At 48.5% G+C, this 25,715-nt stretch overlaps 1 protein-coding gene across 3 annotated transcripts in view; it reads left to right on the top strand.

Annotated features, from left to right (window-relative positions):
- Positions 1 to 18,964, top strand: part of NEXMIF (neurite extension and migration factor) — a 162,749-nt gene extending 143,785 nt beyond the window's left edge. For all 3 annotated transcript variants that reach the window (XM_040084263.2, XM_058423274.1, XM_040084264.2), the window contains 2 exons: positions 10,829 to 10,953; positions 14,629 to 18,964. In XM_040084263.2, coding sequence (XP_039940197.1) covers positions 10,878 to 10,953; positions 14,629 to 18,923 — 4,371 coding nt within the window. In that variant the 5' untranslated portion in view covers positions 10,829 to 10,877 and the 3' untranslated portion in view covers positions 18,924 to 18,964. The remainder of the gene's footprint in view (positions 1 to 10,828; positions 10,954 to 14,628) is intronic.
- The last annotated feature ends 6,751 nt before the right edge of the window (positions 18,965 to 25,715 follow it).

Genomic DNA, 25,715 nt, shown 5'->3' with positions numbered 1-25,715 from the left:
ATCTCAGACATCAAAACTTACTCTCAATTCTATCTCACAGGTTTCACATTCTCAGAATCTAAGCAGTCATATTTATAGGGCTTCCTGGGTTCATCCTCCCCAACATGCCTCGAGTTGTGCCCTCCCGTGCCGTGCCCGATGCTGCGGGTGGGATGTTGGGGCAGATCCGCCGCAGCCCCAGGTTGTTCTGTGTCCTCTCCAAGCTCAGGGCTTCACCCCTCTTGGCTTGGGCAGCTGGCTGCTGCGTTTGTCCCTCCCTGTGCCCTGCGAGGCCGTGCCAGGAGCAGTGGGATCCTCCGGCGTTAACGCCGGGCGAGTCCCGGCCCGACTGATTGGTGTAGCAGGGTTTGAATTCTGCGCTGAATATGACTAATAATCCATGACCTGGCTGTGATTATAGATGAAAGAAAGCTGATGAAGAGACCCCGCAGTGGCACAGAAAGGAATTAGCCATTGTCTAAAGCCGGGGCAGTACCGGAGCATTTGGATTTCACATCTGAGGTTCACGGGTGAATAATTCAGCACTTGAAAAAATGCTTCAGCCTCAGTGTGACATCTCCACGTCTTCTTTCAGTGATATCCAAGACTTTAACTAAACATTGCTTCCCAGGGAGCTGGGGCAGCTGTCCAGATATTTTTCCTCTTAAATATCAGCGTTCCAGATTGTTACCTGGATACGGGTGGAGATTTGGACTGATGTCTTAGGAGATGCAATCTCTCTTCCTGCAGGATTTTGCCTTCAGAAATCGCCTCCGACGTTCGGTGGAACCCAAAATCCTCCCAAGTAAAATTAAGAGACGTGGCTTTAGATTTAAGCGTTGTTTCCATCTAATTGTGTGATCTGCTAAGGCCTGTGGAGTGGGGGTGGGGTTGTTTGGGAATTTGGAATAAATCAGCCAGTTCTCAAAGGCAGAATGTTGGTGGATTTCTTAAACGTGAGTAGGAAAGTGGAGGAAAAGTAGGTTGTGTGTAAAACAACCTTGGGAAATGGATTGGTGTTTTCTACAGGGGTCCTGTAACCCTAAAACTAAATCCAGGGCTGATAAAATCTCTGCATTTGAGTGGAAAGGAAGAACCACCCAGGAACGTGTTAAAGTGTTCCTACAGCCTCAGCTCCGCTTCCTCCAGCGTATACATTAGTGTAAGTCTTTAAATAAATGATCACATATTATTCTTCAAATAATTCATCCATTTTCTGAATTATTCGCTAAAAATGGATGGCATCTTATAATTGTCATCAATTCCAGCTCCTTATCGGGCCTAATAAGTTCTTTTCTCGGTGTGATAAGTGTTTTGATCATTTCCTTTTCCTACCTCCCCTGATTTCCCTTTACAGTCAGAAGCATTCGCTCCTTGGGATGAACATCCCGGGATGAGACTGGGAAGCTGTTTTACCTGTAAAATCCGTGGTCCAGCTGTGTCAGCTGCGGGAAACTACTCAGGAAAATAAACCCAAGCCAGTAGGTGCTGCACGTTTTCCCTAAGTGTAGGTCACTTCCAGGCTCACCTTGCCAGGCAGAGCCACTGCACCGAGGTGGTCTCAGGGAAAAATGATGGTGATGGTGATGATGTATTTAAGAGTTGCTGCCTGCTTGTGTAATTAGAGGTTTTAAAAGCAAAACAAAACGAGCAGAAGTAACCCCAGCTTCGTGCTCCGGAGCTGAGAGCGCAGGCGTTCCTTTCCAAGCACAAGGAATGCGCAGGAATTGCATGAAGTTGGGAGTTTAAAAAGGAAATCGTAGGGAAGGGCCCATCTGCTGTCAGTGCAGTCATTTATATGCACACAGAAAGGAAAAAATCCTCATGGAACTTGGGAGTCGTTCAGGAATATTCAAAGGATCTGGCTAGAAACTTGGATGTAATGGCTAAGGGGATTTTGTGCTCCACAGCCCTGTGGAGCATCGCCCTTTTTTGGGGGGGATTTCTCACCCTTGCCTCTTTTCTGGCAGTCTTTAGCATCTTGAAGCTGATGGCCCAGGATTTAGCACTTGGCATGGCCCTGCTCACGGGAACAAGATGTGCTCCGAAGTCCCTTCCAACCCAAACAGTTCTGGGATTCTGGGATTCCTTGTCCCATAGTAAGGGAACAGCAGCTCCCTGACCAGTTCTTTCTGTAAACCATGGGAGGAATGAGCCCTTCCTCCCCTTGCTCCAGCTTAATTCCTTCCTGTGCCTAAGCCAAGCACTCCACTGTTTGGTTTCCTGTCTGTGCTTTTATGAAAATCATGTGTGCTTTAGAAATTAACACTTTTTATCTGGAGTCCACGTCAGCTAATTGCTAATAAGAGACAAACGAGATTTGTTAAAGTTCCTTTTTGCTTCTATAAAATTTCTAATTTGAAGATATTAGAAAAGAGAAATGTTTACCCCACTAGGGTTACTGCAAATATCCTGATGAGCTTTCACATCCTCCTCCGGCACCAGCCTAATTACCCTCCTTAGTCCAAACTTTAATATATACACAGGAAAAAAATTTCCTCTTTTCCTCCTTTTTTTTTTTTTTTTTTTTAAACCTGGTGTTCTTTTTTTAACAGGGAAAAGAAGAGAATATTTCTCGTAGGGCAAGAGGCAATATGGCAAAATTTGGGACCGAGACTTTTCTTCATCCTGTCCCTGTGAAATCCAACTCTTTGTGCTGGTTTGGCTCTGCATTGATCCGTATCTCTGAACAAAATTTTACACACCCTTCTTCAGCTGAGTTATTTCATAATACCCAGTGTGTGAGGGACTCTGAAACATCCCCTTCCTTCATCAGCTTCTGTTATCTTAATGCACTTGACCTTGGCCTCTCCTGTTTCCTGAGGAGGTTCACAGGAAGAGTTTGGTTGGGCTGTTCAGACTCTGGTTTGTCAATGGAGCCACAAACACAGCAGCAGAAAGAGAATCTGGGTAGTAAGTTCATTTAAATGAAGCAATTCTGCCCATCAAATAATCTCCATCCCAAATTATTCTTTATTACCTTTTCTTAGAGCAGACTGACAGCTTTGGAGAGTCCTGGTGTTTTTGTGAGGTTAATACCTCGTGATCCTGCTGAATTTTCAACCTTTGCCGATTTATGAGAGTTGGAGTTTTTAATCATTCCACTCTGCTTTCCTCAGATATCCAGGCCTTTAACATCTCTGATTTATCTAAACTTTATATCCAGAGATGGAGTGAAAAATGACATCTTTGGAATAGTGTTGCTTTTAAGGAGGAAAGGCAAAAACCAACATCACTGGTTGTCTTTGGACATCTTTGCTACTTAAAGGGAGCTTTGAAAAAAGATGGAGAGAGGCTTTCCAGACAGACAGACAGGACAAGGGGAGGTTAAACTGCCAGAGGGGAGATTCAGATGAGGAATGAAGAGGAAAAACTGCCCTGGGAAGGTGTTGAGGCCCTGGCACAGGGTGCCCAGAGCAGCTGTGGCTGCCCCTGGATCCCTGGCAGTGCCCAAGGGCAGGTTGGACACTGGGGCTGGAGCAGCCTGGGACAGTGGGAGGTGTCCCTGCCATGGCAGGGGTGGAATGGGCTTTAACGTCCTTTCCAATCCAAGCCATTCTGTGATTCTGTTAATTAGGAATGTTTTTACTTCCGTCCATCACAGCTGAACCAAAGTTTGTGTTCTTACTCATTTTCAGGAGATGAAAATCTCCCCCTGGCTTGCCAGTGCTTTTCAAAACTATGCAGCTGCTGACACTAATTATCGCTTCATTTCCTTCCACTTCTGTAAAATATGAGAGGATGACCAAAAAAACCCCAGCGACTCTTCTTAATCACCCTCCCTTGCTCTTGGTAGGCAGGAATTCTCTTCATGCTTTTTGTCCTCAAAATGGGGTGCACTCACTGCAACCCTCATGTGGCCCGCCCGGGTTCCAGCATTTCCTCACCCTCCTTGTTCCCAGGGGAGTATCTACCCGGCCCCACGTGCAAATTCATCCCACATTTGGTGAAATGGGACATTTAATTCTTCCTTCCTTGAATCATCGAGGTTTTCTCAGGTTCTTGATGGCTGTCTGTGGGGACGTGGGGTGGAGCTGTGCTCATCTGAGGCCAGCAACCTCTGTTTGTGGCCCTGGCCCATCCTTTCCCCTTCCATTTTCTCAGTCTCTCTGTTCTCCATTTCCCCACGGGCTTCCCCTCCCCTCCAGTGATTCTCCCCTGACTCTTCCCGTCCTTGCTTTGCGTTTTGGAGCTCTCCTCCCTGGGCTTTGGCAGCTCTGCCTCCCCTAACCCGGGACAGTATTATGCTGAAGCCCTCCACATTTCAGACGTTCCCTCATGCGTTTCAGCTCCTCCAGGATTTTAATTGCCACCTTTTTCCCTTTGTGATACGCTGCTGCTCTTGATGTCTGAGAATACATTTACAGAGAAAGCTCCTTTGGTATTTAACATGTGCTTTGTCAGGAAGGCTGTAATTTTGTTCACTTCCTTCCTTTTGCCTTAAAGTTGTTTGTGACAGGCCTTGAAACACTCACACCTTATGTCCTCCCAGAGTAAGGTCAGAAACTGTCATTTATTTGAGAGCTGGCTTTAAATTGCCTGTTCTTAATATCATATCTGGGGGTCTGCTGGAGTTGGGGCTTGGGCTCTGCAGTAATTGTTGCATCTGCTTTCAGCTGAGGAAAAGTGGAGGCTTGCTATGAATATTAACAACTCATCCATCCTTTACACCTTCTGGGAACGCACCAGTTCTGAAATTGTTTCCTCTTTTCATGGTTTTTGTGTTCTCCATTTTCTCTGCAAGCTCCTTTTCTTTAAATCAACTTTATTTCCCCCCCGGATTTATTCCTAATTGGAGGCTTTTATCTGTATTTATACCTGAACCTATTCTCAGCTAACGTTGGCTCTGGCAGGCCTCACCTTCTTGCGGGGTTTCAGATGTCTCACTGCTGGGATTGGCCCACAAAACCCTTCTTTGTTTCCTATTTCTCCTTCCCTTTTCTCCGGTGTGCTCAGCATCAATGATAGGAAGAGCCCAGGGAACTGCTGGGAGATGCAATTTCCTTGTGAGGTTTTCCTGGGAAAACAGCTTCGAAACCAGAACCCTCAAGTCCAACATCCCTTTTGTGGAGTGGAGCAGCACTTGGTGGTGGGAGGATGTTTTCAGACTGTACCTTTCCTTAGAACTTCACCTTTCTGACCCTCTCAGATCTGGAAACCCTCAGGTGCTTTGCATTTTTTCCATATCCTGGGCAAAAATCAGAGACTTTTAGCCTCGGTAGAATTGTCAGTTCATGGAAACAGCTTTTCTGAGAGAAGAGCTGTTAGTATTAAAATGCACCCTCATTTGCTGGCAAGTGAAAATTTTGAGCACTTCATCCCCCAGTTATGAAATTTTAGTGAAAAACAAGGATCAAATGGCATCCCTGGAATGAAAAGGATGAGGGAATTCCAGGACCTGGTAGGAAAACAGCATCCCTCAGGTCAGTGAACGACCAGCCTGGCATTGCTGTGGCTTCTGGTGCTGCCTCACCACAATCTCTCCATGGGAAGTTCTGTCCTCTGTCCTGCTGTGGGACTAAAGAGGAAAAAAAAAGGGGGAAAGAAGCCAAGAAAAAACCAACCAAGCAGAAAATCACCTGGCTCAGAGGTCCAGGTGCCCAGCACAGGAGGAGAGGTGTGTGATGCCCTTGTTGCTGAGAGGAGCTGGGTGCTCAGGGATGGAGAGAGAGGTGGCTCAGCGTTTTGGGGAGAGCCTGGGTTCTGTTCCCAGCCAGTCCCTGGCCCTGAGCTCTGCTCTGAGCTGCTGCAGCAGTTGCTGGGGTCCTGCACAGGCAGGAGACATGGGTAGGAGGAGCACGGTGTGTTCAGCATCCCCCGTGCACGGGGAGAGCTGAATCCTCTCCTACTATTACTCCACTGACTGTAAATATCTCAGAGACATTTACATGGTATTTCTTTTTAAGTATATAATGTTTTCATTCAAAAGTATCACAATTCTTAAAAGACCTGTCAGAGGCGCTGACATGTAATTAATTTCTCTAAAGCTCTTTTTTGTGAAAGATACAACTGCATATATAGAACACCTGCACTTATTCACAATTCTGCAGGAAAAAAAAAGCCACTCCTTCTCCTTCTCCTTCTCCTTCTCCTTCTCCTTCTCCTTCACCTTCTCCTTCTCCTTCTCCTTCTCCTTCTCCTTCTCCTTCTCCTTCTCCTTCTCCTCCTTCTTCTTCTTCTTCTTCTTCTTCTTTTTCTTCTTCTTCTTTTTCTTCTTCACTTTCTTGGCCTTCTTCCCCCACTTCTCCATAAAAAAATTCTCCTTCACTTTGGATACTCCCTCTTCCCTCATGAGCTACAACACTCAGGGTGTGGAAGCTGTGTGCAAATAGGATCTGGCACGCTGGGTTTTGTCTGGGTGTGAGTGACCTTTTGTTCATTCAGCTTGAGGATGAAGCCCTCTTGCAACTTTAATTGCAGAACAGCCATCAGCAGCTCAGAATCTTGTCCGCCTCACAGAATTCCCACGTCTGCAGCTGGGCTTTCAGTCAGGCTCATGGGCTGATTCTTATTTTTACCTGGTAGAATTTTTTTCCCCCCCTCCTCTGCCTGGGCAGAGAGTATTGAGCTCTATGGTGTACTGGTGGTACCCAGGAAATATGAATGGGGTGATGTCCAACCAGCAGTGGATAAATATCTGTATTTATAGATCATATAGAGGTGTAAATGCATAGATTTAAGTGGCCAAGCACTGGTTTCTGTGGCAATCATGACCAACTCTCGTTTGCTTTATCCCCTGTAAGTGCATCCGGGGCATCGCTGTGACCATCCCTGATCCTCTTAGGAAATGCCACGAGCCAAATCCTTGCTGCTTCCCAAAGCAGAGTCTGCAGGGAGTCCTCAGGGGGAGAAAACCTCTCCACAAGTTGTGGAATTGTGCCTCTTCCATGGAGGAAACCTCCAGGAACTGTCACAATTCCTCCTTGGTCTGGCAGCTGGGGATCTGTGGAGCTGGAGAGGCTGAAGGGGATGGCATCTCCCCATGGCACCTCTGACAGCGTGAATGAATCCATTCAGAAGAGCTGCACCAGTCTGGGGGGAAATGGGCGTTTTCTGGCTGACAAGGAAGCTTTTTTTTCTTTTTTTTTTTTTTTTTTTTTTTTTGGTTGTATAAAAGGATGGCATTTCCCCTTTTGTCTTTGTAAAATGAGTGTTAACAGGAACATGGTTTAAATCCAAATGTTTGGGTGGGCTTAAGTGGACAGCAGGTCCATCATTTATGTGACTGGAGGTGGGTGAGGGAATGTGTTCAGGATTTTTAGCTTTGCAGTTTGGGTGTTCCCTTCTCTGTTCAAGGGTTCCTTCCAGCCCTGTTTGTACTGGGATTCTGCGATTCTAGGAATTTCTAGAACGAGAAATAATCTGGTTTTACTCCAAGGAACTGGTGAAGGGACATTCCACCAGGATGTTGCTCTGTCTCGGGAGCAGAGGGAGCTGGTGGGGCCTCCGCTGGGACATCATTCTCCAGCATGTCTACTCCAGCAACACCAACACCCATAAAACCTCTTGAGTGTCTCTGGAGGTGTTTTAAGAGACAGCAGAAGGGTCTTCTGGGTTTCTTGGCGCCCTGGGCTGAAGGACCTGCTCGAAGGCAGCAGGAGGTTTGGGGCAGAGGGTCCATTGTGGTGCTGTGTATGTGTTCTCCCAGACATGTGCTCGTGGGCTGGTCACTGGCAGGTTTTGTATGGCCCTGTTAGCACTAGAAATAGGAAAATTGACAGGAATTGTTAGGAATGGGGGATTTCCTCAGCTGTGACGCTGAGGGTTTTTAGAGGCACTCGCAGTCTTTCACCTGACCTGAGCCATAGGGCTGAAAGGTTTCTCCAGGTCACTGAGCCCTGTGCATTGCTACCACAGCTCTGCATCCTGTCCTTCTGTCCATTAATTTGTCCATCTTGAGCTTGAAACTGCTTGGATTATTGTTCAGCTCCACTGCTTGCTCTCTATTGCTCCATCTCCTTGCTAGCCAGTGACTTTCTGTGGTGCCAGCTGTGATCTTAGCAGGCCGATGCCCTGAAGTCCACGGTGCAATCAGCAGAAGTGCTTCTGAATTCTTGCCTGTGTCTGAACGTGCTGTGCCTGTCCTTGAAGCACAGCCAGCCCCGCTGTGCCCCCGTCCTCCTCCTCCAGAGGCCTGGAGTTCATCCTTCATCCGCCATCCTCTTCCTCCATCCACTCTGGCTCCGGTCAGGTTCATAAACTTCAAGCTGGTGCCTGATTTTCTTCCTGCCAGCTCTTGATAATAGCGTGACCCCAGCCGTGCCTCTCTTCAATGGCCCGGCACCATCTGAAATCTGTATTCTCTCCCTGTTATACCTCAGTCTGCAGATGACTCTCATGTTCTGTGCTCTCCTGCTACCCAGCCATTCTCTGGGCACCGTCTTTATCCCCCAGATCTCTCCTGGTTAAGTTTTTCCTGCCTGGGACCCAGCTGTTCTCCTCCTCTTTGTTATCCCCAGCCTTCTGTCCCTTCCTGTTCTGCATCACGTCCAGCCCCTTTGTCAGCTTTTCTTTCCCAGTTGCTGCAGTTTCTCCCCGTCCCTTTTGGGGTCTCGCCTTTCCTGGTCACCCTGGTCCCAAAGGTTCAGCAGGTCTCAGCAAATTTGAATTGTCTGTCGCATTTGTACTTCATCTCTGTCTGACCCTGGCAGAAGATCCCCCATCTGGACCCTCCTCAGTTCTTTCCAGCTGCTTTCTGGAGCTCAGCTCTGCTCTCTGGGTCGCTGCAGTGGAGGAAAAGAGTTGTCCCCAAGCACATCCCCTTTGTTGTTGCATTTCATTGTCTTCCATTGTCTTCTCCAGCCTTCAGATCTCATCCACTGGGAACGTCCCCGGTGTGCTTCCCTCCCCCTTGTGCACACACATCCCAAAAAACCCATAATGCTGGGAGGTGAAAGGTCTGTAAACTCCCCCTCTGTGCCTGTTTGCTTGGCTGTCTCTGTGCTCATTGCTTGCCCCCCGTCTGTTCCCTGCTCTCTCCATGAGGGCTGGCCCTTGAGTATCCATCAGAATCAGGGAAAGATGGACTTCTTCCTCACGGACCAGGCTTGGAGCAGCCTGGGGATGGTGGTGGAAGCTGTGGAGGGCTGGCACTGGCTGGGCTTTGATGTCCCTTCCCACCCAAACCATCCTGGGACACCTCAGCCCCCTCCCCAGCAGCCACACCGGCCCGGTGGTGGTTCCCTGTTGTCCTGAGACCCCTCTGGCTCTCCCGAGGCTGACGACATTTTATTAGTATTTTCATTAATAGATACTCTAAAAGCTTAATTCCTTGATACTTCTGTTAATTGAGGCGCATCTAACAGGCAGGAGGTAGCAAGGAGGCACGAAGCTGTAGCCTGTCAGCGGCGGATGCAGAGCACCTTCCACACTCAGGCATTAATCTCCTTCATGGAGAAATGACTCTGATCTCTGCTCTGGCTCTCGGAGTCTCTCCTGCTCCCAGGTGTCAGCGATGAAAGGCCACAGAGGGAGCTCGGGGTGTGGGGAGGGTGCTGGCAGGAGAGGGGCATTACCACAGCAAACCGCCTGGCGTTGGAGAGCTTTGAGACGGGGATTTGCATCAAAGGAAAACTCTCGGGGTTAGTTAAATATTCCTCTAAATATGCAAAGGAACGGAGTTACTGATGCTTGTTATTCTTATCTTCCTCTCGGTGTCACAACATCTTTAAGTTGGGTGAAGGTTTCACTTACTAAGGCGGTTGTACAGATTTCACGTTAATTAAGAGGACTCCACTGCAAATCTGAATATGAATGAAGTTTGGCTGCTGAACCCCAGGGCAGTGAGCGCTGTGGGAACAGCAGACACTGACAAATGTTGATGTGAAAAGTAAAAAGCCAAACAAAAAAAAAAAAAAACACCTCCAAACCCAGAAAAACACCTAAACCAATGCTGCAATCTGGTACCTGTTCTGTGAGAGAGAAAAAATTGAGATTGAGTTGCCAGAAGGGCACAAAATAGATTTTGACTCGAATTCGCAGTCCAAGAAGTGAAATTCTGTCAGTCAGGAGCACTGGTGAGGGTTCTCCAGTGCCCCCCATGCCCGGGTTTCAGCTGCATCACTCTGCTGCTCCTGCTCCTGGTCCCTCTCCGTAGTCAGGTGGTGGCTTTGAAGGGTGAGGGGACCTCAGGGGAGGAAGGGAGAAGGTCTGGGCTGGAGCCTCACCTCAGGTTCTTGGCTCTGGTGAAGCCCCACCAAGCCCAGCCTGGACTGCAGGTGGAGCTTCACTCGGCAGGGGCAGTCCTGGGGGCCTGGGGCTGCCAAGGATGGAGCTCTCGTGGTGAACAGTGGGACTGGGGATACTTTTCCACAAAAAACTGCTTTTTGGGGAAGTTTTTCATGCCTGCCCATGCTTGGAAGGGCAGTGGCTGATAGTGAGGGTGAGCAGCTGTCACTCCAGTATCTGCATTTTATTCCAGCCCCATCGCAGAGCTGCTGTTGACGAGCTGGGATGAATCCTCTCCTTCACCTCTGCACTGATCCATCTGGAGACGGATGGGCTTTTCCTGGCTGGACATCACTAATGTGCTTTTGCACAGCAATTTTGGGTGATGGGGAGGGTCCAGCAGAGGTGCCAAGCACCTCTCCACCTCCCAGAGCAGGATTTGGGGAAGGAAATGCTGGTAGACAACATTTTCACCTTGCTGAAAGAACATGGGACTTGGCTTTTGGAGTGGAAAAGTGACAGGCTGAGAAGCTAAATAAATTGGATTTGTCCTCTTAAGGAGGATGCAGGCAGCGTGTGAGGCTGTGTGGGGGTGTTGTATTGTTGTTATTTTTTATTCACGGTTCCTTGAGCTGATCCTGGGGATTGCACTGACTGTGGTTGTGTTTCTGGAAATGTGCAGGTTGGCCAGATGCAGTGGGGCATGGAGTGAACAGAAAGAGGTTAAATTGATGGATGACCAACAAGAGCAGGATTGTGCCTCAGAAGACCAAGAAACTATCCTGATTAATGGGGTGAAAGAAAATGGTAAGGAACTTAATTATGGTACATGAGGGAGCAGCGACAACTTGGAAGCCAACTTGTTTTCCTAATCCCTTTTGTGCATTTAATATTAGCAGTTTCTGGGTATCTCTGCAGTGTGGAGCAGGGGAGTAAATGGGTGTTCTCTGCACAGGAATCATGCCAGCCATAAATCCACACCTTTTTAGGCCTTAACAAGAGCTGCTTTTACCTGTGCATGGGCATGGCTGGAAATGTTTATGTGCATTTGCAGTTTGAATTAGAGGTTTTGGTTTGGTTTCTTGGAGGGGGGGAAAAAATCATCCAGGACTTTGTAGCCCCTCTGTCTATTGGGAATCTTTCCCTCTCTTAACATTATGATCCCATCAGCCAATATTAGCAAAATTTGGCTGAAGGATGCTTAGTCCCTACGAACTGGGGGAAAATTTGAGGTTGGGTAGGAGAAAGAAACCAGGATTAGTGGGAAGGGAAGGTTGGATTTGTGAGCTCGTTCTTGCCTGTGTCCCATCACCCAGCACATGGATTTTCTATCCTGTAGTCCCATTTCTGCACAGACAGGTCGTGTTCCTGGGAGCCACCAACATGGGTGGGGAAGGAGCAGCCCCTTGCAGCAGCCTCCCAAAATGCCCAACTTTGCATCTATTTCATCGATTCTATATTTGCTTTCAGAATAACTAATTAGGAGTAACAGTGCTCAGCTGTCTGAAAGCCTGATTGAAATAAATAAGCCTCCGAGCATTTTCTGAGGTCGTTTGGACTGCAATCTCTGGCCACAGTAAATGCAGAGGGCAAGCACAGCCTGATGCCTTCATTCTTCAGTGTGTTTTGTGTTTGATTTCATGGCTTCTTACATTTTGTACTGGCCCATAAATCTTGAGATAGATACATAGATAGATTTTATCTCTGTATAAATTTGATCCTGTTGGGTATCAAGGACTTGGTCCTCTGACATATGCTCAGATCTTTCTGTCAGCTCTGAACAAGGTGGTAAAGGCAAATGTTCTTTTTCTTGACCAAAACCTTGGAGCAGCTCCGGTCACGTGGGTGCCCGTGAGGACCCCACAGCTCGTGCTGGTGGCAGGTGAGGCACATGTTCACACCTGCCCCTGGGACGTATTTTGGGAGGTATCTGTCCCTGTCAGCCCATCTCCTTCCATCTTCTTCCTGACTACACAGGGTAAAGCTGCAGCTCATGAGCTGCAAAAGGATTCTGTAGTCGTGGTCCCTTTGTCTGATCCAGTGGACAACAAAATCAGCGCTGCCCTGATCAGTAAGGAGGGAATTTTTAGGACCTCATACCACTTCCATGGAATTCAGTTAAACAGGGCTTAAAAAGTGCTTTAATTAAACATAAAACTATAGAGTGCTTTAAATGAGAAGAGACCTCAAAGCCCATCCAGTGCCACCCCCTGCCATGGGCAGGGACACCTCCCACTGTCCCAGGTTGCTCCCAGCTCCATCCAACCCTGGGCACTGCCAGGGATCCATGGGCAGCCACAGCTTCTCTGGGCACCCTGTGCCAGGGCCTGCCCACCCTCAGAGCCAAGAATTCCTTCCCCACATCCCATCCCAGCCTCCCCTCTGTCAGTTTAAACTTTCCGTTTGAACGCTGGTGTGTGGGAGTTGTGCTGAATCCAAGGCCAGGAGCCAGCACGAAGCTCTGGAAGCTGCCACCTCCCCTTGCCCATGTGCTGTCGGGTGGATGCTGAGGGAAACTGGGAAAAGGGGTTTTGCTTCTCCAGCATTTTCCGTGTGAACTGTATTCCCTTGGAGCATCAGTTGAACACAGGCCTGATTTTAGGCTGATACAGAGCCACAGAAAATCAGGTTTTGGCACTTGTATTTCACAAGAGCTAAGTTCACTCACACAACTATAAACCTAAAGAAACGCCCAGAGACAGTTTATTTTATATAATAGCAGCTTGGCCTGTTGAATGCAGCTTTTGAGATTGAATTTCAGTTTTCTGCCTCCCCCATCTTTGAGTCTTACAGCATTCACAGACATTCTTCTTTTATCCTGAAATTTTCCATGCTTCCTGTCAGCTCCAAGCTGATTTTTATTTTATTTTACTTCTGAAGTGGAACTGCACTGGTTAATCTGTTTTGGTGCTTAAGGAAAAAAATACCACCTCTGCATTTCTGATCTGAAGACTGGTGGGAGGGACTCAAAAAATCAGCTTTTTTATTTATTTTCTTTTTTTAACCATTTTCAAGCAAGCCAGTCTGGCCTTCTCCAAGTCGTTCATGTTGATGATGATGGCAGGCACTGCACTGCTCTTCTGCTTGGAGTTAGGGAGTCTTTGGGAAAAGGTTTAAAGTCTTGGCAGCGCCGTGAGGCTCCAGCTGCACTTTGTGCTTTTTGACGGCTCCATCCCTAAGGCCCCTGTAGCACAAAACTTATGGGAGCGTTTGGGATGAAATTAGGGGGGCTTTGACCTCCTGCTCCCCTCTCCTTCCATGGCATCCTGTTCTTTTCCGTCCTCCCCACCTGGGGGGTTTTCCATCGTGCCGGTGGTACCCAGCACAAACCTCCCCTCCCCAGGCTGCCAAGGATGCAGGAGACTCGCCTTCCTCTCAGTTCGGAATAACAGCACTCGCGGAGCGTCGCAGCAGCCAAATAAATCCCTTTGCATGCCCCATTTAATGCCACATCCCGGTGCTCCAGTTGTGTTTTAAAGCACTTGTCCCTCCTTGGAAAGCTTCGGCTCTCGCCCCTCCGCCTTCAGTGGAGCCACCAAAAAGGAAAGACCTGAGCCGTGACAAAAGCACCAGGCTCCGAGTCGGCAGAGCTCTCTGGCTGGGATGAATGCACTCACTGGAATATATATTTTTTTTTTAATACAGAGATATCAGAGCGTGTTCATGGATGAAAAGACATCGTATTTAAATTTCAAGGGTCATACCGTCCGTTGAGCCAGGAGTCAGATAAAAGTACATTCATAACTTTATTCTGCCATAAAAGAAGCGCGACGAGGTAAAACTAAAAAAATCCTTAGGTTTAAAAAAATCCTTACATGACTAAAAAAGCGTTTTTAGTGATTAGGAAAGAATGGCAAACCCCACAATAATTCTAACAATAATTGCTTTAAACTCTGTGCTATCTTCTGCCTTCCCTTGGCGTGGACAGTGACAAAAAGACTGCTGGGTTTTTAAAATCAGCCATCACTCCCCGACTCCGGAGCAGTAAAACAGCTCAGGTGTGTGCAAGCTCAGACCCCGCGGGGTTGGGGTGGTGCTTTATTTCTTTAAGAATCTTATTTTCCTGTTAATTTTTTTCAATGTTAATGAGAACATTTTTATTAGGCTTGTTTTGTTGTTTGTTTTTTTTTTTTTTAATAACATTGTGAGGTTTGAGAGGCAGTTTCCAGGTAACCGTATGGATATGAGGAGGGAAGAGCGGATGGGCTGCGTGTTTTAAACGTGCTCTTGTACCTCTTCCAGCTGGCTGCAGGGAGCAGCGTGTTTACCTCCGCCTTCCACGCGCATCAATCACCACGTTAACTGGATCCAGCAGGGAAGGACTGCTGGGAAGGGCTTCCCAAAGGAGCACCTGGGAAAAGGCACCACCAACCCCTGGGAGAAGGGGAGCGGGGTTGGCGAGCCTGAGACCTACCAGGGCGGTTAAAAAAGCGGTAACCCCTCTGTCTTTTCTCTTCCTCTACCTTTCCCCCGTCCCCGCAGAGTCGCACGCCCTGGACGGCGATGAGAGGCCCTGCAGCGCCGCCGAGGCAGCGGCGCCGTTCCCGGCGCTGAGCGCGGCTCCCAGGGAGGGCCCCGCGTGCCACCGCGCCCTGACGGCCAAGAAGCCCTGCCTGCTGAGCCCCCCGTCGCCGCTGCGTCTCACGGATGTCCCCGAGCACGCCTCGGACGACTCCTCCGCCCACGCCATCTCCCTCACGTCCTGCGTGACCAAGGGCATGAGCTCCTGGTCGCTGCCGGGCGACTGCGAGAAGGCTCCTTTCAGCATGATGGAGCCCGGGGGGATGTCGGCGCTGACGGGAGACTGCCTGATGCAGCCCAGCCGGACCTGTCTGGGCTGCTTTATTGAATCCAAGGACGGCATTGATGCGGAGCCGGGAATAAGCTTGAAAGTGGGGGATATAAATAGGGATTATGACACCTGTTCGGTCTCTGATATAGGGATTCACTGCATGAGCACAGGAGAAACCATGAGATATGGGGATCAACTGCTTTCAGACCAGCTTTTAAGCTTCCCTATGCATAAATCGAGGGCAGCGGACAAAAGAGATGCAGAAAAATCTGACAGTGATTCAGAGGACCCCACTCAGAAAAATTATTACGAGGGATTACTATTAGACAAATGCAATGGTGAGGAACCTTTACTAACAAATCCCAACCAGGAATGGGGCTATTTTGAATCTTTCATTAGTGAAAGTAAAATTGAGCTGCTTGACCTCTGCTCCAAAAATGAGCTTTCTGTAAATCTGTTTTCTGAGGAAGACGTGGACAATTACATGTTCGACGATGACGATTCCACCTTGGGAAGCGACGTCTGCTCCCTAAAGATCAGATACGAATCTTTCCAGGACAACGTGCGGGAGAAGACCACCACCCTGCAAGAGGACGCCCAGTTCAACTTCTTCCCCAGCGTGTTCAGCAACTGCACCAAAAGGGACAGCAGGAGCACCCTGAAAAGGGGGCCCAGCGGTGCCACTGACCCTTCTCAATTCAAGTCCGAGGAAGGCATCATCTGGGGGGAGGAGGAGGAGGATGGCGAGGAAGAGGACGGTGAGGAGGAGGAGAAAGCTGCCTTAAATAAATCCTGCAACAGCACAGAGATGGTGCAGTACATGGGCTCCAAGAGGAGCCACTTCTTGGACTCGGTGAATTCCACAGAGGACTCCGGGGAGTTCAGCGACGACAGCACTTGCACGGAGTCCTCCTACGACGTGCTGCGCGATATCAAGGACTGCAGCCGGTACCTGGCCCGGGACCACTCCGGCTCCTTCATCCAGCAGAACTACGGGTTGCGGGCGAAGAGGAAAGTGCGATACAGCGACGACTACCTGTACGATGTGGACTCCATCGAGAACGAGAAGATCCTGGACAAGAAGGAGTGGCTCCCGGACGGGCCCAAGGAGGAGGACGACGACGAGTGGTGCCCCAAGAAACGGCGAAAAGTCTCTCGCAAGGAGCCCCCCGTGATCATCAAGTACATCATCATTAACAGGTTTAAAGGGGAGAAGCATATGCTGGTGAAGCTCAGCAAAGTGGATGCCAACGAGACAACTGTTACTCTGAACGAGGAGCTGCTCAGCAAATACAAGAAGCTGGCCCCACTGAAGGGCTTCTGGCAGGAGAGGCAGCAGAGCCGGCTGGATTTGCTCAGATCGTCTCTCTACCACAAGCAGAATTTCTATCTTAACGGCTCAGATGCTTCGTTCCTCCCTCACCCACGGAAGCGAAAATGCAAGCTAGCAAACAGGCATCGGATTCAAAGAATTAAAGCCATCGAGCAATCAGTGAACAAGCTGGGCTCTTGCTCCTCTGATCACAAGCAGCCTTGCAGCAGTAAGGAGGACGTAGGCCTGAAAGGGCTGCCGGCGTTAGCCATCGCCACCCCCAGCTGTGCCAACGGATTACACGTCCACGACATCGCGGGCATCGCCGTGAAATGCAAACCGCAGGAGCGGGAGCACAAGGGGACAGAGCGGAAAGTGCTCCGCAGAATCAAATTCAAAAGTGAAGCCAGGTTGAAGTGCAAGAAGATCAAAGCTGCCGCCAGTACGGCAGAGGACTCCCCAGCCCTGGAAAACCCGGACTCTGCAGCGCGTCTGAAGGACGAAAACAGTCCCTGTGCTTCAGACAGCTCCCATCTCCCAGAGTGCCACGAGGATAAGGTTGCTAAAAATTCTCCTTTCCTACCATCCACCTCCTCTTCAGACAAGCCTCTGCCATCTGCTAATATCACCGCCAATGTACCCCTGATCCCCGGAGGGTATCTGCAGACGTTGTTAGATGCTTCGGATCTGTCGAGCAACCCCGGTATCCCGTACTTTGCCCAGCACGCCTCCGAGCAGCAGCAGCAGCAGCAGCAGCAGCAGCAGCACCCGCTCCCCAGCATCGTCCCGCCGGAAAAGCCCTTCCCGTCCCTGCAGCCGGCGCAGAGCTGCGTGCTCTCCCCACCCTCCGAGTCGGAGCTGCAGCAGTCGCCCGGCCACTTGGAGATGGAGCAGGGCGGCTTCGGCAGCGTGTGGCCGGCCAGCAAGGGCAGCGAGCGGCAGGACTTCCCCAGGGACGTGCCGGAGGCGGCCGGAATGCCGAGCGAGTTTGCCCCGGGCACGGATGGCCTCCCCACCTCTGGATACGCTCAAGTCAATCTGAATAGCGGCAAATTGCTATACCAAAAAAATTACATGCCGGATAGCCAACAAGTGCAGTCTGATGATTCTTACCAGTCATGTCATTTCAATAATGGAGAGGGGCGCTTTCATTTCCAACGAGGTACACTCAATACGGATGATGGCAGGCTCATTAGTTTTGATTCAGTGGGTTCATTGTCAGTTAGTTCTAGCAATTACAGTTCTTTAAGTTTAAAGTCTTGTGAAAAGGACGGCGAGGATGATATTAATGATGATTTCTTGGCCCACTGCAGTCCCAAGCTAGTGATCCAGCAGAGCATAGATGAAATCACCCCTTTGAAGGAGTCCACGGACCTTTTAGACATTTCCAACTTCACGCCTGATAGGTTCCGCCAGTCATCGCTTTCGGAGATGTCCCCTCCAGACACTCCCAACCTGTCCCCGCAGATAGCTGGCTCTGATGCCAAGCCTCTGGGCACCCTGAAGGGCTTTCAGGAGAGCCCCCAGGCCTCCCTCAACAGCTCCGAGAAGGTCAAGTGGAACTGTGGGGTCCTGCAGACCGAGGATCAGGCAGATAATGGGTTTGCTTTAAATAATCACCAGTTCCAGTTCCATATGTTCAACGATGAAGATTCTGTCAGCCTTCTCGAAAAGAGTCCATGCTTGTCAACATTTAATGAGCCATCTGGTCAAATTAGCACCAATAGCAAAGTGTCAAAATCGAAGAGGAAAAGTTCATCCAGCAAGAATGTGGGTACAAACCAAAGCTCTTCCCAGAAAGCCACCCGGAAAAAATCACCCAAAACCAACAAAGGAACCGATAAGCCGCAAGGGAAAAACTCCAGGCAGGCACCCAAATCCACCAGGAAAGGGAAAAGCGCAGCAGGAGTCAACGGCGAGAAGGCTCCGGCTGTTGGTGGCAGGGCGGTCACTCAGCTGGGCACCGTGGCCACGGCCACCAAAGGCGTGGCCGAGGGCACTCAGCACTGCATCCCGGCAGGGGTGAAGCTGGGCAAGCACAACGGGCTCTCTGGAGAGTGGGCGCTGGGAAAAGAGGGGGGCACGGGCTGGTCGGAAGCCAGCCTGGGCAACGCCACCAGCCTCCTGGACGACGACCAGAGGGAGTTCGAGGAACCTTCCAACATCCTGTCCAACATCGCGTCGGGAATGGCCGATGTCCAGAGGTTTATGATGGCCTCCATCGAGCCCTTGTGGGGGCCCGTCGGCCACAACAGCGTTCCAGACATATTCCGGTCGCCGGAGTCCAACAGCCTGAAATTGAAAACTCTTAAAATTTTGGCAGGGACGTCCCAAGAGTCGAAGAAGAAGGCGAACGGTGGCTCTCCGGGGGCGGCGAAGAACCACAAGTCGAACAACAAGGGCTCGAGCAAAAACAGCAAAGCCGTGAGCTGCGACTCCGGTCGCCCCAACTGCTCCACCGGCTTCACCACGGACATTCACGCTCCCTTTTTTGATAAAAACTATAGTAACCTGAGCACTTTAGGCAATAATGGACCTACCCATAAAAAACTCTACCGTCATAAATCCAGTTCGAAATCACTGAGGGATGAGAACTGTAAAATCAAGCGGACGGACCGCGAACAGCCCCACAAGGACCCACCCGTGACAGCTGCTTTTGAGAAACTGAGGTAATGCTGCACCAAACTGGCTGGAATGCCCCTAACCTCCCTCCCACCTGCTAGGCCCGCTGTTCCTCAGTTTTTCCTTCCTGAAAGCAAAAGTTTGCATGAAAAAAGGAAAAAAAAAAAAAAAAAAAAAAAAAAAAAGACATTCCCCTTTTACAGTTTTGGTTGGTTTTGGTTTTGGGGTTGGTTTCTTTTTTTGTTTGTTTGTTTGGGGTTTTTTTTAATTCTATTATTTTTAAATGCATGAAAATACTTCTGACTTGCAAGCTACCTAAAAGAATGACCGATTTTCTGGCTTGGCTGGGGTTAAAAAAACTAACAAGGCTACTCTTTTCTGCTGTTTGGCTTCTTCAGTTTTTAATTACTTATTTATTGGGGGAAAAACAAAAACAAAAAACTTTAAAAAAATAAAACAAACATGATTTCATGCTCTTTTTAATGATTTTGACGAGGAAAGACTTTTTTTTTTTTTTTTTTTTTTGGGAACATTTTGTAAAAAATAAACCACAAAAAAAAAAAAAAAAAGAGGTTCTGCATCCAAAAGCCAAGATCTCAAAACCTAAAGGCTCTTTACTTTGCAAATGAGAACTCGTTCCTAATTGAGCTTCACGTGGCAATTTTTGAGTGCTTTCTGGCCCCCTCTGCTGTTGTGTCTCCTAACCTGCATCATCTAAAGCTGCATCTTCTCTACCCGCCCGCCTTTAGCGCGTTCGCTCCGTCGTGGTGACTCCAGACGAGCTAACTAAGATGGCATCAAATGTTTGATTTTTTCCTGCAGGGAATCAGACTCCATTCTTCTTAAAGCAGAAACAGCATTTTTGGGTTTTCCTGTATTTGAAGAAGAGACTCCCTTTTCTAGAAAGACGGTTGATGTTTGGTTCTTTTCTTACCTTTTTTTTTTTTTTTTTTTTTTTTTCCCCCGTTGTTTTTTTCTTTTTTTTTTCCCCCCGTCGGTTCTTTTTCGAAATCTGCCTTGTGGTCTGTTGAAATGTAAGTGCTGAATTGAAGAGTTTGAAAATTGTGGGAATTTTATTATTTGAAAGCAAACCTAATCTGGTATTCTCTGTGAAAGACTGTTTTAAAAGTCATACTGTTGTACAGTAGTTTATGCACTATTACCCACAACAACAAAAAAATTGTGCCAAACTATGAACAAGTGACTGTATTGTATATATTTTTACTTCTCTATCAACATTGGGTTGTGAGTGTTTTCTGCAGCTATGCCTTTTGGTTTTACTAGAAACATTCCAGTTGTTAAGTACTAACCACCCCCCTTCGAAAGCACCTGTAACTCACGATGAAAAACGATATTGTTCACTGATACAACTTACCAAAAGTTTTATGGACATGACTAAAAATGTGCCAAATTTACTTACCTCATTTCATGGATTCACCCTGTGGTTTAAAGCTCACAAAGGGAAAAAAAGAAAAGAAAAAAAAAAAAAAAAAAAGGAAAAAAAAAAGGGGGGGAGAAAAAAAAAAAAAAAAAAAAAGGAACTTTGAAACCAATGCTGGGAAATGGTAACGTCCTCTCTTTGAAACCACGAGCAGAAAAAACTTAATGGTGAAATGTTGAGTTTCATTATAGGAGAGAGTTGCAATGGTGGAGGAGTTCAGAAAACCACTGACGGTAAGTTTGCCAGGAACTCAAGTGTCTGCATCTAGAGACTACAGAACAGCTGCTTTTCAAGTGTCTGTTTTCTTAAAGCAAAACCTGTAGCTGAAGATCATTTGAAATGCAAAGTTACATTGCTAATTCTTTGTATCTCAGTTTTATATATTTTATAAGAACCTGGGATAAATTCTGAAATAGGTATAAAAACAGAACTAATACATTTCATACATTGAGTGCTATTCACTTTTCCTTTGAATAGTTTCTTAAACATTTTCGATGCAGAGCCTGTCGGAAGCGCTCTCCCATCATAGCTTTGGTGTTTCCTCCATGTCTAACCTTGCGATGCCAATATAGTTTGAACTTTCAAAAGCAGAGTCATTCATTTAAAATACAACTCCGAACCTTTTCTTTGATTCAGTTCATGAAACAAATACAGCCAACGGAGCTATTTGTGATCTCACCGATCAGGGCCGGATCATGACTGGACTTTATTAAGACAGCGTTTAAGTATTGAATGCTAAATGTATCCTCAAAAGGCCTTATTTGTAACCCTCCTCACCACACCCTCGCCCTCCACGAGAATAACGAACCCAACAAAGATCTATTTTCCTTGTGCAACTGAGAGCCTGTGCGTTTTGCTGCTGATTTCTCATGAAAAACCTTGATATGCAAGAGCCCTGGGAGCAATTGGGAGCAGAGGGATGCGAGGCCTGGACCCCTTATGCAATAGCAGGCGGTGAGGAAGAGGAGCCGTTGTAGCAGTGGACGGATCACGTTGCTGATACGGCCACAGGCACAGACGTGGTGTCACACAGAGGGCAGGGCTGGGCTCAGGTTTCCTCACAAGTTGGTTTTTTTCCCACCCACGCGCCGGGCAAAGCAGCAGAATTGGTTGAAGTTAATTCAGCAGAAAAGCATAGCGATCACTTAAAGTGGAGATGCAGAGTGTTAGTTTAGAATCTTGTTTTCAGTTCTTAAAGATCTTGGGGTGCAGCTTGGCTCGGCTCTGCGATCCCAGAGAGAACAGCTCGGTAGTTGCATCGTTTTCTATTTAATAGATGAAAGGACGAACTCTGAGGAAAAAAAAAATAGTAATTTAAAAAAACATCCTGTAAGTTCATTTTTTCACGGAATAAATGCTGGCATTGCCCAGAGTGAGTTGCTCTGGATGAGTGGTCCCTGGTGCTCTATGGCATGCAGCGTCCCACCCCAGCTCTGGCTCCAGGAGGGAGATCCAGAAGATGCTCAGGATTCACTCTGGAGGCAAGAGCTGTGGTAGGGCTCCATCCCTGGGCTCTGGGCTGGCTGCAGCCACCACCGCTCTCCCCGCTTCCCCAGCAGCTCTCTTTTCTGTTCACAGGCTCATCAGATCCTCCAAGCTCCAACCACTGCTGTGGTGTTGGCGTATCCCAGTTTTTCAGCATTCCCCCCACGTGCTGCAGGAGAGGGGCTGGCAGCTCCCTTCCTGTGGATGTTCTGGCTGCTGCTCTTACAGAGACAGCTCAGGCCAGGGCTGGGATGTGGCACAGACCTCCTTTCTGACCCAGAACCAACGTTTGAAAGCACATTTCACCTGGCCTGCACTGTGCTCCTTATGCTTAATGTTATGAATATATGGGACTCGTAATAAAACCCCTTGTACTGGATGGGATAGCAATATTATTGCATTTGAGGAATGTGCAATAGGGCATGAAGATCAGGCATAAAACATATTGATTGTTTTATCCATGAATGCCCAGCTGGGTGTTTCAGAGTTGGTGTTAATCACAATTCCAGCTGCCTTGTTGCTCTCCTTCAGTCCTTCTACTATTCCAGTTGCTGACATCTTTGGGGATCATCCCATTTCCTCCAAAAATCTCTGACTGGGAGATGTTCAAGAGCCTGGGTCCATCACTGTGTGGCACTGCCCCTTCCCTGTGTTGGAAAAAAAATCATTCTGATGCTTGACCCCAAAAATCAGAAACTGCCTTGAGCCAACCAATTCCCCTCCTCCCTTTTGATCTTTATAGAGTATTTGGGTGGGAAGGAACCTTTGAAGGTCATCTAGTCCAACTCCCCTGCAAAAAGCAGGGACATCTTCTATTAGACCAGGCTGCTCAGAGCCCTGTCTGACCTGACCTTGGATGTTTCCAGGGATGAGACAGTCACCACCTCTCTGGGCAACCTGTGAACCAGCATTTCACCACCCTCATAAAAAATTTCTTTCTCGAGTCCTTCTCGGCAGGTCTGCTCTAAATCCCTTCATTCCCCAGCCTGTGGATCCCAGGGATCGCCCCATCCTAGTGCAGCACATCGCGTTTGGCCTTGTTGAACGTTACGAGGTTCCCCTGGGCCCACTTCTCAAGCTTGTCCATGTCCCTGTGGATGTCACCCTGTCCCTCAGGTGTGCTAACCTCACCCCTCGGGGTCCTCTGCAGACCTCCTGAGGGGGCTGGATCCCAGTGGCTGCGTCACTGGTGAAGATGCTGCACAGTGCTGGTCCCAGTACAGACCCCTGAGGGACAGCACTGATGTCCTCTTGGGCAGTGAGCTGTTGACCACTACCCTCTGGATGTGACTGTCCAACCAGTTCCTCATCTGCTGAACTGTCCATCCTTCAAATCTCTCTCCAGTTTGGAAAGGTGTGGGGGACTGTGTCAAAGGCTTTACAGAGGTCCAGACAAACGACACCTTCCCTTGTCCATGGATGCAGTCACTGGGCTGGCCGGGCAGGACCTGCCCTTGGTGAAGCTGTGCTGAGTCACCTCCCTGTCCTCCATGAGCCCCAGCAGAGTTTCTAGGAGGGTCTGGTCCATGGTGTTCCCAGGCACAGAGGGGAGGCTGACAGGGCAGTGGTTCAATGTTTTTGTTTTCCCAGCCATCCAAGACTTCACCTGACTGCCAGGACTTTTCAGATACTGTGGAGAGTGACTTGGCAGCTCCATCAGCCAGTTCCCTCTGGGCTCTGGGATGCATCTCATCAGGTTCCATAGTCTTAGGTTTGTTCAGGTTCCTCAGGTGGTCACAGACTTGATTTTCTCCTACAGTGGGAGGGACTTGACTCCTCCAGTCCCTGTCCTGTGGTTCCACCACCCAAGGGAGATGGAAGGAGAGGTTGCCTCAACCTTCTCAACCATTTCGACCAGTCTGCCAATTGTGTCACACCTGCTTTGACCCTTCCTTTTCATTCTGACGCACCTGTAGAGGCCCCTGTTATTCTTTATGTCTCTTGCCACGTTCAGCTCCATCTGCACCTTGGCCTTCCTCATCCCAGCCCTGAACAGCCTGGCAGTATCCCAGGTTACCTGTCCCTGCTCCTGCTGTCTGTGCATCTCCTCTTGCCCTTCAGCCTCACCAGCAGGTCACGACTCAGCCGTGCCAGTCTCTTGCCTTCCTTGCCTGATTTCTTACACCTGGGGATCGAGAGCTCTTGCTCTCTGTCAAAAGCATCCTGAAGGATCTGCCAGCTCTGTTCTGCTCCCTCCTCCCTGAGGGCAGTTTCCCAGGGGATCCTGTTGATTAACTCGTTGAAGAGCCGGTACTTTACTTCCCTAGGATTCATCTCCACCTGCCTATCACTACCTCAAGGTTTTCACTTCCCACCTTTGCCTCATCCCTCACCATACAAGCTCTTGTTCTCCGTTTGCATTTTTGTTTTTCATGGCACTGCTCACAGCTGTGGGAGGACTGGGATGTGGGTCCCACCCATCCCTGCCCCTGCTTGTGCTGGCTCCCACCTCGGCCCAGTCCCAGTGCAACTTCCATCCTCCTCTTGCATCTTATTGTTGGGCTCCAGGAGCTTGTTTGGCTCTTGGGAGCAATGAAGCCAAGCCACAAAAAGATGTTTATTCTGCAGCATCCCCTAAGATGTCTTTTCTGCTTCATCTCTTTTCACTCCTACTCCGGTGCAGGATGGAGGATGGTGCCAGCAGTGCTGCTGAGCCTCGGTGTCACCACAATCTAGGGGACTTAGAATTGACACTGGCGTTAGAAAGCAGGGACTGGCCACTTCCAAAGGTTGTAAAATCCGTTTGAGAGGAGAATTACACAGGGCAAGGTGGTTCTTGCTGCTCTGCCACAGGAGCACAGGTCTCCCATGGCACAGGAACAGGACAGATGTCCTGCAGAAAGCGATCTTGCAGCAACCCAGCATGAGCCAACCCAGCCCATGGCCATAGATTGCATTTAGAGGTTTTGTAAATGGAAAAACATCAGTGATGGGGATCCAATAAAAACCTTTAGGGTTTTTATTACAGAATAAATCTTACCAGGTTTACATCTTGCTTTTTTTTTTTTTTTTTTTTTTGCATAGGAGAGGAGGGTGGATGTTTTTGAAAATAACATAAAATAAATTCTTGGGAATAATGACTTGTGGATCAGAGGTAGCCAGGCATTTTGGGAGGAAGAGGAAAAAGAAGAGGGCAGGGGCCACCACAGGGCTGTCCTTGCCATGCTGTGCTGTCCTGCTGAGGCTGGGTCAGGTCGGAGAGGAGAAGCCAAGGCTGGCTGGTGATTGCTTGGAGAAGCCATTGCTGCACCGTTTGCTCTTTTAAAAAAATCAGGATCGCTGTCAATTTTTTCGGCATTATGTCCCAAACAAGCCAGGAACCAAAATAAAGATGTTTTAAGCATTGTCATCCTTTAGCTGCTGGACCGTGTTCTTTCCCTAAGCTGCTGATCTAGCAAAGCACTTAGTTGGGAGCTCACTCCCGGGGGCTCCCGTGCTCCAAGTGCTTTCCCAGCCAGTGATGTCAAGTCCCAAGAAAAACTCCCTTGAAGTCAGTGTAAGTGGGAAGAGGATCAGGTGCGTGGACTTGGGTTGGTGCAGGATCAGGCCCTGGGTCTTTACTTTCTCGATTTGGTGTGTTGGACTTTGCCTGTGCAGCTCCCAGGGGGTCCAGTGGAGGTTGCATGGTTCAAACCGCTGACATCTATTGGAGAATGTGCCTCTTTATCTCTTCAGCGTGTGAAATAATGCAAAAAAAAAAAAAACAAAAAAAAAAAAAGAAAAAAAAGAAAAAAAGGAAAAAAAAAAAAGAAAAAATTATATATAAAATAAACCAAGTACAATGTCTGTGGTAGAAGCAAGGCTTTTCAAATCTGTTTCTCAGGTAAACAAGTGACACTAATGACAGTGGAGTAACAGCCATCTAAGGGAATTGGGATCTGAAGCAGGAGGATTCCCTCCATCTCGCAGGACGCTTG

This window comes from Hirundo rustica, chromosome 21 (assembly GCF_015227805.2).
Source record: "Hirundo rustica isolate bHirRus1 chromosome 21, bHirRus1.pri.v3, whole genome shotgun sequence".
Lineage (NCBI taxonomy): Eukaryota > Metazoa > Chordata > Aves > Passeriformes > Hirundinidae > Hirundo > Hirundo rustica.
This window is presented reverse-complemented; position numbering and strand designations above follow the sequence as displayed.